General features: G+C 47.8%; 3 protein-coding genes across 3 annotated transcripts; 1 reads left to right on the forward strand and 2 right to left on the reverse strand.

Annotated features, from left to right (window-relative positions):
* Nucleotides 1-1,209: 1,209 nt before the first annotated feature.
* On the forward strand, nt 1,210-3,402 carry HD556DRAFT_1520154 (major facilitator superfamily domain-containing protein; the record flags this gene model as incomplete). The annotated part of the gene is made up of 14 exons (XM_041309147.1): nt 1,210-1,376; nt 1,429-1,455; nt 1,508-1,536; nt 1,592-1,640; nt 1,691-1,768; nt 1,828-1,912; nt 1,967-2,316; nt 2,377-2,473; nt 2,522-2,714; nt 2,764-2,821; nt 2,872-2,903; nt 2,957-2,974; nt 3,025-3,092; nt 3,152-3,402. 14 exons carry the CDS (start codon nt 1,210-1,212, stop codon nt 3,251-3,253), a joined length of 1,353 nt encoding a protein of 450 aa, XP_041158354.1. The 3' UTR covers nt 3,254-3,402.
* A 650-nt stretch (nt 3,403-4,052) lies between these two features.
* On the reverse strand, nt 4,053-4,593 carry HD556DRAFT_1385214 (uncharacterized protein; the record flags this gene model as incomplete). The annotated part of the gene is made up of 2 exons (XM_041303364.1): nt 4,211-4,593; nt 4,053-4,181 (listed from the first exon to the last, which is right to left on the reverse strand). Exons 1-2 carry the CDS (start codon nt 4,429-4,431, stop codon nt 4,055-4,057), a joined length of 348 nt encoding a protein of 115 aa, XP_041158355.1. The 5' UTR covers nt 4,432-4,593.
* A 226-nt stretch (nt 4,594-4,819) lies between these two features.
* HD556DRAFT_1445179 (quinon protein alcohol dehydrogenase-like superfamily) lies at nt 4,820-8,421 on the reverse strand (the record flags this gene model as incomplete). Its single annotated transcript, XM_041306889.1, has 10 exons — nt 4,820-5,409; nt 5,469-5,711; nt 5,761-5,905; nt 5,958-6,159; nt 6,221-6,393; nt 6,454-6,597; nt 6,668-6,775; nt 6,825-6,980; nt 7,041-7,220; nt 7,351-8,421. 10 exons carry the CDS (start codon nt 8,419-8,421, stop codon nt 4,820-4,822), a joined length of 3,012 nt encoding a protein of 1,003 aa, XP_041158356.1.
* Nucleotides 8,422-9,457: the final 1,036 nt, after the last annotated feature.

Below are 9,457 nucleotides of genomic sequence, written 5' to 3' on the forward strand. Positions count from 1 at the left end.
CTTAAGGACAATGATAGGCTGTGTCCATATGTGGCCCAGTCAGATAGTGGTTTTCAGTTAGTGACGAATGCCTTCCGCGGTGCATGAACGCAGATGGGGGTAGCACTGATTAAGAAAATGATGCTGAAAGAGGACGTTGCGCCAGACATGTCATAATGAAGCAAATTCGTACAATGTTCGACATATCTGTGAATGAAGCATAAAGTGGTTCACAGAAAGAGTAGTACTCTGCCGCAGACTCACACTTCCAAGCCTCATGATGTCCAGGACTCCTGGAAAGATACCCCATAACTAGTACGAGCCATACGTCGACCACGAACTCGGAGGGGCTGTGGACCACATGTTGACTGGCTGGTACTACAAACATGATTATCCGAGTTATTGGTGAGCAAAGAACTCAAAATTGTGCAACACGTGGTCCTGCTGAACGAATTCAGGCTTATGCATTGCCTGAGCAGTGGGTAGTCGACAAATCACTTGCTTCTTTATTACATAATAAAATTGTGCATATTTACTCTAGTGTTGAAAACGTTGAATATCGACATTGTTACAAACTTGCAACTTCATTAATCTACTACTGCTCTTGCCAGTGTTTTCTCATGAGAGGTCGATGCAGCTTGTTGTAATGCAACTACCTAGTACGCAATTGGCGATACAGGTCTCAAGAAGTTACTATCTATTACTCCAGTGGACATGTCAGTGAGTCTGGGACCCCTGTGTGAAACCGTCGTTTTTGACCAGACAACAACTTTAACTTGCAGCGTCACAGTTGTATTGCAGGTTGCAACCGGTCGTTGATAGGTACAGATATCGACTACTGAGGGGACACACATGTGACCAGACATGATCACTGATCACTAGGTGACATAAGTAGTCATTTGTATGCGTAACCACTATCCCTGTGGTAACAAAGCGGGTCTTCGCTGTCAGCCACACAATCCGAACAATCCACAGCCCTGTATATCCCTGATAAGACAGCTGCCATCATGTCATCGGGTGTCTACCATCACGGGGGACCCTGAGGGAGAGACCTAATGGTTCTTCTGTGGGTCGTGAAGGGTTTGCCAAGGGTTTGGTGACGATGTGATGCAATGCACTTCCTGCGGCGTAACCCCACGAGGCGCTCTTTCAGGGTCAAGTTCAAACGTTGGTTTTAACCTGTAAACTCAACATTTACTGGCGCATAGCGTTTCACTCCCATTTGCTTCCATGTCAATGAAGTCCGCAATCCATAACACATTCACAACAAACAAGAAAGAAGATGATCCGGAAGAGCTAGGACATCTACCGACATCTAATTCCCAAACAGCTTGTTCAGAATCAGGCCCTCCGGATGGCGGGTTTCAGGCCTGGGGACTGCTTTTGGGTGGTAAGCCGTGTCTCTAATAATACCCGCATGTTGTATCTAACAATCACGACGATGTCTAGTTTTCTCGTGCAATTTTGCGGCTTCGGGTTGGTTCTAGCTCGCTCGTTCGAGACATCTCAGTCAACAGCATTTGAACAGATACATAGCGTCTTTTGGAGTTTACCAAGGTACCCAGCAGTTGCATGATACTTCATATCCAAAGTTGATAAACGATCCCGGAAGACTATTACACACGAATTTACATGACCAACCATTCACCATCTGCAATATCGTAAGTGAGTGTGCGTTTACTCTGCAGTTCTTGGTCTCACTCAGTGTTAGATGGATTGGTGCATTGACCTCATTCCTCTCAGTCAATATCACGTTGTTCTCGGGTCCGTTGTACGACCGAGGGTGGTTGTAAGCTGCCATATCTTTATACATAGTCAGTCGCTAACTCCTGCACAAATTACTGATAGTTATCAATTGATGGTTGTGGGGTCGCTGCTCCAATCACTATCCTTGTTCGCTTTATCCTTCACAAAGCCTGATCAGCTTTACTTGGTGAGCAGCCCGACCAATTTCGTTGTCGATGGGCTACCTATAGGTTACGACCAGGCTTTTATCGTTCAAGGCGTCCTTTCTGGGTTTGGGATGGGCCTAATGTCCGGTCCCACTATCGCGGTCGTCTCTCAGCACTTCTCCAGAAAACGTACATTGGTGATGTCTCTGGTCTCATCCGGTACACCGCTCGGTTCCATGATCCATCCGATCATGCTCAATCACCTTTTAAATGGTACTGTTGGCTTTGCCAATGGTGTTCGCATCAGTGCGGGTTTTGTCAGTGCTCTGCTATTGATCGCCTGTTTATGCATGCGTACAAGAGAACTTCCGGCGCCGACTGTCGGTTATACTGTAGTGGCGCGAAAATGCTCTCGCGAGGTTCTCTTCATCCTCATGACTGTTGGGTATGTTGTATCTGGCATATGCTAAGAGAAATTGCAGTCTTGACAGCTGATCATGCCTAGGTCAACATTATTTCAGATCGGGTTTTTCTTCCCTGTGTTTTACTTGCAACTGGACTCTACCAAACATGGGATTGACATCAACTTCTCGTTCTACTCCGTACGCCCAGAATTATTATTTTTACTGTCAATTCTCAACTCCCTTTAGCTTGTGATAATGAATGCAGCCTGTTTTATCGGACGCTGCACGTCAGGAATAATTGTGGCGTATACGGGGGTGTTGAACTTCACGATCGCATCCACTGTCGCATGTAGTGCCGTCATAATATCCATGATGGCTCTGAGTGACGTAGCCGGTGTGGTCATGTTAGGACTTACATATGGCTACTTTTCTGGAGTTTGTATGAGTCACACTACAGCTTGAGTAATTCCTGGTGCTGACTTTCTCAGACATCGCGTTGTTAGTCCCATTGGTGGCTGTGTTGACGCCCGATTTGTCTGAGCTAGGGTTGGCTTCTCTTTTATTTGCGTTTTGGTGATGTTGACCCTCGTATGCAGAGCGCGAATGGGCATATGTTTTGCCTTCACTGGTATGCATCATCTAGTTCTGTCTCGGAAATCCTGACAGTGCACAAATTGTCAGCCTTTGGCGGATTACTTAGTAAGTAGTGGCTTTCCAGTCTTCATCTGTCACTGAACCAATATTTTCAGGCGGCCCAATCTCAGGCGCTTTGCTCGGTCCTCAATATAAATGGTGGATAGCGTCGCTCTTCAGTGGGGTGAGTAGTTCACATTGTTTTTACACTTGCGCGAGCCCTGTGCTGAAGTTTGCATCTAGTTGATCTCCCTCGTCGGAAGTTCGATACTCGTGGTGATGCGCCTGATTATATACCGCCGGGGAATAAACAAAAGCCCATCCATAGCTGGCGGGGATACGTGAATCAGTTGTTCCGTTGGATTCTGTCGAGGCCGTTATTTATTCGTGTTGGATCATTGGAAAGAAGCGGTAACCTTCGGTCGTTAGTTATTGACACACATGTCATTACACTACATTTGTACACTACATTTGAACTATCTTTCTCCTCATTTGCTCCGGAAAAATAAGCACACGCGGGACAATGCAGTATATAGTTGATCATCAGCAAAAAGATCAGTTATGAGATCAGAACTGTGCAAGAGGGTTGGCAGCCATTGAAAATAGTTGCGTAAGCTATTCTCAAGGAGATTGTTTGCGATTCACCGTCTAACTCGAGTGCTCGAGTGGTAAGGATGAGTGATACGTAGAATACAGTGGTTTTTGAAATTGTCGAGTCTGACGAATCGACGATGTAGACCTGCTATCTGTACTCGTACATTTCTCACCAATCATTCTTCGGCCAAGAAGTTGCGTTGTATGGCGCATTTATTTTGAGATTCAGTCGATGGGGAGAAATCCCGGGCGCAGTAAGCATCGCGAAGTAATCTGGTATTTGTTCAGGTGCGTCAGTAGGTGTGATCCTCAATGGAAGCTGTGGCCGCTTAGCTCCGGAGGTAAGAACGACGGCCAAGTCACCGTCAGGCAAAGCAATCATATTTCCAATAGTGTTTGCTCATATCGAGGGCCGATACCTTGATGCATTCTGAAAGTAGACTAAGCTATGGAAGGTGCAGGTGGTAACCATGTACGGTTGATAGTGTCATGAAACAAAATGGAAGAGCAAGAAAAGGAGCACAGAGATGAATTTCAAATACGGAGCACACCCTACAGTATCTCTAGCGTCTTGACCATGTCCGGAATAGAAGAAAGGTCTTTGACTTGCGCAATAATATCATGATCTGAGGCGATTCTCTTGTATTCTCCGCCGCGCTGATGCGCTAGCAAAAACGCGCTAAAAGGCTGTTGAGGTGAACAATCAACCGCAAGGCTCGATCGCTCAGTTCCGAGTCGACCGACTCCTGTGCTTCAGGGAACTCGCCAGGCGAATTCTGTAATGGAGACTCGGGCGCAGACCAATAACCTTCCTCGCTCTCCGTGTCGTCATCAATGTCAGGCAGCTCTACCAAGCCAGACGGCTCTGCGAACTCAGGAAGCTCGAGCAGATACCGATTCCACGGACGAACAAGCAAGAATGTCTGCATAGTGGGTCGTGATGGTGAGAACTGATTCACTTGTACTTCGTGGTGATCAGCAGGTCATCAAGCCCGTCAGCCTTGACTTCATATATCTCTTGGTCTTTCGCGCGACTCCGTTTGATTGCTGTGACCCGAAATGCGATGCAAGGCAGATGCAGTCTGCAGTTCCCGAAACGAGGCGCGTTCAGGTTGCTAAGCAGGGTGTAAATGTTTAGAACCAAATCTGCGGCCATGACTTGTCGGAGCGAGGAGATTGATGTCTGAATGTCATCGACAGACAGACATGGCAGGGTGTATGGTGGTGCTTTGTATGAAGTGATGTCGGCCGGCAGACAGCTATTGAATTCGGATGATTGCCCCACCCAGTCCAGGGCACTGATGTCGCCCGACTGAGCTACAACCTCCTGCAAGAGCCTCCCAAGCGCTTTTGCTTCTTCTCTCCATAAATGACAGGCAGTTGACGTCGAAGATACCAAACAATGAGTATGCGATATCTTCCTGCCACGTAGTGACACGCCGACACCCATTGGAGTTTCTCCGGGCGTCTCTCATCCCCGGACGGAAGGCGACGAGGGCTTGGGCATTGATTCCCGTCGCATCTCCCATCTCTGCATGATTGCAAGGGATCCTTGTGGTTGGGAGAGCGATCGCCGAGATATAGGGACCAATCCTTCTGGTAAAAGAGTACAAATTTCGGAGCCAAGAATTCTTGAACTGTCCATCCTCGCGTGTTCCAAGCGCTACTTGCGAGTGCCCCAGGCTGCGACGAAGGCGGAACATCCGACAGGTAGATGATGGTGAGTGCTGAGTGGCGATACCAGACAAACATGGAGTTGACCGATTGTTGGACCTCGACGTTGTTAGTCTGGTCAATGCAACAGGTATCGATCCATGCCCAGCGATACCCTTTATCACGAGCAGTTTTGCAGAACGACTGCAACTTCGCGATGCCGCCGACTGGATCCAAGTCGTACACCACCTTTTCTGGATGTCATGCAGCAACGGCTCCCTCCCTTCCCACCTATGCGATAGCATGACATAACGGAAGTACCCCGCCACCACATCTTGGATGCGGTGCAATGGAAGATCTACATCCTTCATTGTGGATGACAAAAGTTCCTTGTACTCCGTGCTCATTTTGAAGGCATCGATCTGTGCCTCGCGATTGTGTAAGCGCCCAGTGGAGGTGTTGATTAGACGATGTGGGGCGTCGTCGAGTTGGGCCTTGATGCTCTCTTCAATAGCACGTTCTGCTTCGGATAGACTAATATGCTGTTGGCGCAAGTCTGGAAAAGGAGTCAACAATATTTGAAGGATGTGCTATTTTGGGCGTACTTCTTGTTTCCGTGTCAGGAGTATTTTCCAACTTGGATAGCATGATTTTGAACGCCTCGATGGCTTCATCGTATCGGTGTGCGCCATGAAGTACCGCATGCTTCAACTGATATCCGGAGTAAGATGAGGGGTCGAGTTCGATGACCTACGTATCACCAAAATGAGCGTCGAATACGAAACAATAGTTGTCACCACACCTTTTCCGCGTCGAGGAGTGCATCGTCCCATAGCAGTTTTCCCGACCTCGCCTTACTGCGGTTTGCAAAGATTGTATCGGTTGCCAAATCAAGGTCGATCGCCGCAGAGTAAAGTTCGATAGCCCTGTCATAATCATCCGCAGCAAGGGCATCATCTCCGCCCGCAGCGAGGTCAGTCACTCCGGCGGTAGCATAGAGCACACTGCAATCTTGCTTGAAAACTAATTGAAATGAGGTTGAGAATTATACCCAGTTGACATCACGAAGACTTGCCAGTAGGCCAATCAATGCAGCGTGCTTTCGTAGCCTCATCAGCCCTGTCCATCGTGTATCGGTATGCTTTGATGGCTTCTGGAAGTCTACCTGCCCGAAGGAGCGCATCACACCAATTCTGGTGTGCAGTTCGCCACAAGGACCGGAGGTCCCACCCGAATAACTAGAAAAGGCACAGTAAGGCGTCATAAAATGATTTCCAGCTGCATTGCATTCAACCTACCACCACGAAGACATCGTATCCAGAATGGATGGCCGACATAGATGAGAAATCGATAGTGTTGACGGCAGTAGTGAAGTGGTCAGCCGCTTCATTGTGACGTGCGTCGTCTAACGCATTGATTCCCAGTTGGACGTGTAGATAAGCCTGGAGTGCGAGGTTCGCAAAATCAGCACAGATGCATGAATCTAGAGTTGACTGTGTCAGTAGCACTCACTTCCACGATACCACACGCATGAGAATTTGGATCGGGGCGAGTGGTAGCTAGCTCTTGAACGCGCAGTATCGCCTCGTCATGTTGATTTGCATTGAAAAGGGCGATGGCCTGACAGCTGTCGTGTGAGTAACAAGTACATGAGACACAATTGACGTACTTTAATCAAGAGTAGAAGACGAGTTTTATTCAAGTCCGTGTCCACGTACAAGAATGCCAGGTCAAATGCTTTCATCGCGTCCTGTAATTGTTGTTTTCCACAGTGAGCGATGCCCTTGGATATACAACCCATCAAGGATGGCTGAATACTGATGCTCTGTATCACCATATCAGTTAGTCAGTGTTAAAAAGGTCGTAACAGAATGGAGCATCTCACTTTGAGCGCGTCATCAAGTGCGTGATCCCAGTCTGAATTTCTTGCCTTGACAAACGAGCGATTCGCATAAGAGTTGTAGTCGTTGCTATCGACACCAATATCTTTTGTTAACAGTCTGTCGGCAGTAGGCAAGTCCCCAGTGATACATGCATCACGAGCTGTCGTGTTGATGGCGAGGATCTGCATCATGCATGGTCAAACTATGTGGTAGGAGTAAAGGCTAGAAACCTGCCTCGCAATCGAACTGTTGAACCTTGGCATCAAGATCAACAGGCAAGCCTGAGGAGACGAGCAAAGAATGTAAACTCACATTATTTGCCACTTGTTGATTCAGCCGTAATGCATCCTTGAACAAAATGAAATGAAGAAGAGACGTAAAATGAACAACACTTGCATCTAATGCCTGGTCCCCGAAAATGTCCTCTAGCGAAGGTACTGCCCACTTTGAGATCATACTATCTCCTCCTCCACTAAGAATGTGCTTGCCATCCGCGGAGAACATGACACAATATACCTCATTGGTGTGTTTGAATATGGCGATGTTTTGTTGATCCGAAAGCTGCCAAAGGCGAACCTGATTGTCGTCAGATGCAGATGCGAGAAGGGTGCCAGTAGGGTTCAAGGCAATCATGTTGAGAGGCCCAGAATGGCCCTTCCAGGGCTCACCGACCTGCTTCCAGGTCGATGTATCCCACTCCCTTATGGTGGGATCTCGATTGGAACCCGTTGAGAACAGCCGTGCACGTGTGCCATCAAGCATCCATGCGAGTGAAAGATTCCATGATCCATCAAACGCAGAGTGACCCAAGAACTTTGCGATGCGATTCCTCTTGCCTAGATTCCATATTTCGATATTCGAGTTAGTTGCGATAGCAAGATATTCACCTGACGGTGAATACCGAACACAGTGAATTTCTGCGCCACCACCGATTTCATTGCCGCAACTGATTGGATTTCCTTGCACCCGCCATGTTTTGGTGTTCCACAGCTCCACTGTGGCATCAAATGAGCCGCTCGCCAGTAATGTGCTGTCTGGGGAAAAGTCGAGCGAGAAAACCTCGTTGGAGTGGATCTTCATGGGTTTGGTGAGAGATTCGCCATGTCTGTTCCAGGCGATGAGCTCTCCACCATCATCACCACTTGCTATTAATTGCCCGTCTCTTGATATTGCAACTTTTCGTACGCTGAAGCGATGCCCTTCCATTATCTTTAATACAACACCGTCTTCTAAGTCCCACAGACGAAGCGTCTTGTCGAACGAGGCTGTCACCATACGGCGTCTATCGGGGAAGGCTGCAACTGACAAGACACCATCTTCATGACCTTTCAATGTTTTATTGGGTGTGGTGATTCGAATAGCGGGGTGTTCTGCTTCCGTCATCCCAGTCGAGGTGGATGGTGTTGAGTACGACTTGCAGGGGAGCTTGTGGGTGTCTTGATTCAAGTTTCAGAGGTGCGTGTACCGGGCCTTTTTATGCTTCTCCACAGCCTCAACCTGTGTATTAGATGCCCAATATACGAGGTACTCAGACGCTGCGAAGTGCGCCGGGTAGTATCTGCTATGTAGTATCTCTATCATTCTCATGGTTACAATATCGAGGACTTTTAATTCACTGACCATGATACTAGTGTGCATCTATATCCGCCATGAGCATATCAATGGTATTTTCATAAACCGAGACGACGACTTAAGCTTGGAACTATGACATAGTAGATTGTCGAGCGCATGGTGCTTGACCGATTTGGAGTCCGAGTGGAGCACAAACAGGATGACCAAGCCTGAAGGAGCCGAGCAGCTACATAGGTGCACTGCCCGTTACAGCGCCTACTAAAGACATTTGTCCAAAAAAGTACTTCCTGTCATTATCGCAGCAAGCAATGTACCAGTCCAGCTACTGAGGTCGTCGAGCATTCAATATTCACTGCTAGTGGGAATGGTACCATCTTGCGCGTGCTTATCAGATAGCGTAGTAAGCAAAGCAGTCAATGTCATCCCGATCCATCTGTTATATCAGCCTCATATGTGTGAAGACTAAGTACTAAAGTACTAATGATTAATGATGAGTGTGGATAAGAAATAACGACGGACTCGATCGGATCCGCCTGGATGCCTACCGCCGGAAGTTGCCGAAGTAACACTCACCACAACCGCCACCTCAGTTCACCAGCGCCAACAACCACCAAGTCCCCGTCGTCCAATACACTCGTTCGCGACCCTCTGTTAGTCACCGTCACCCTACTCGCAACCGAGCCATCGGGAATTTTCAAAACATAGACGGCCTCTCGTTATCCTGTCAAAACCATACTACCCATTCATACCTCCGCTTGCTCATTTTTCGTATTCCTTCCCTTTATCTCTACTCTACCTTCTCGGAAGCGACGCTCTTCCATTTGGCATCTGTTTTTTGCATTATTTT

This window comes from Suillus plorans, assembly GCF_016647745.1.
Source record: "Suillus plorans strain S12 chromosome Unknown HD556scaffold_42, whole genome shotgun sequence".
Lineage (NCBI taxonomy): Eukaryota > Fungi > Basidiomycota > Agaricomycetes > Boletales > Suillaceae > Suillus > Suillus plorans.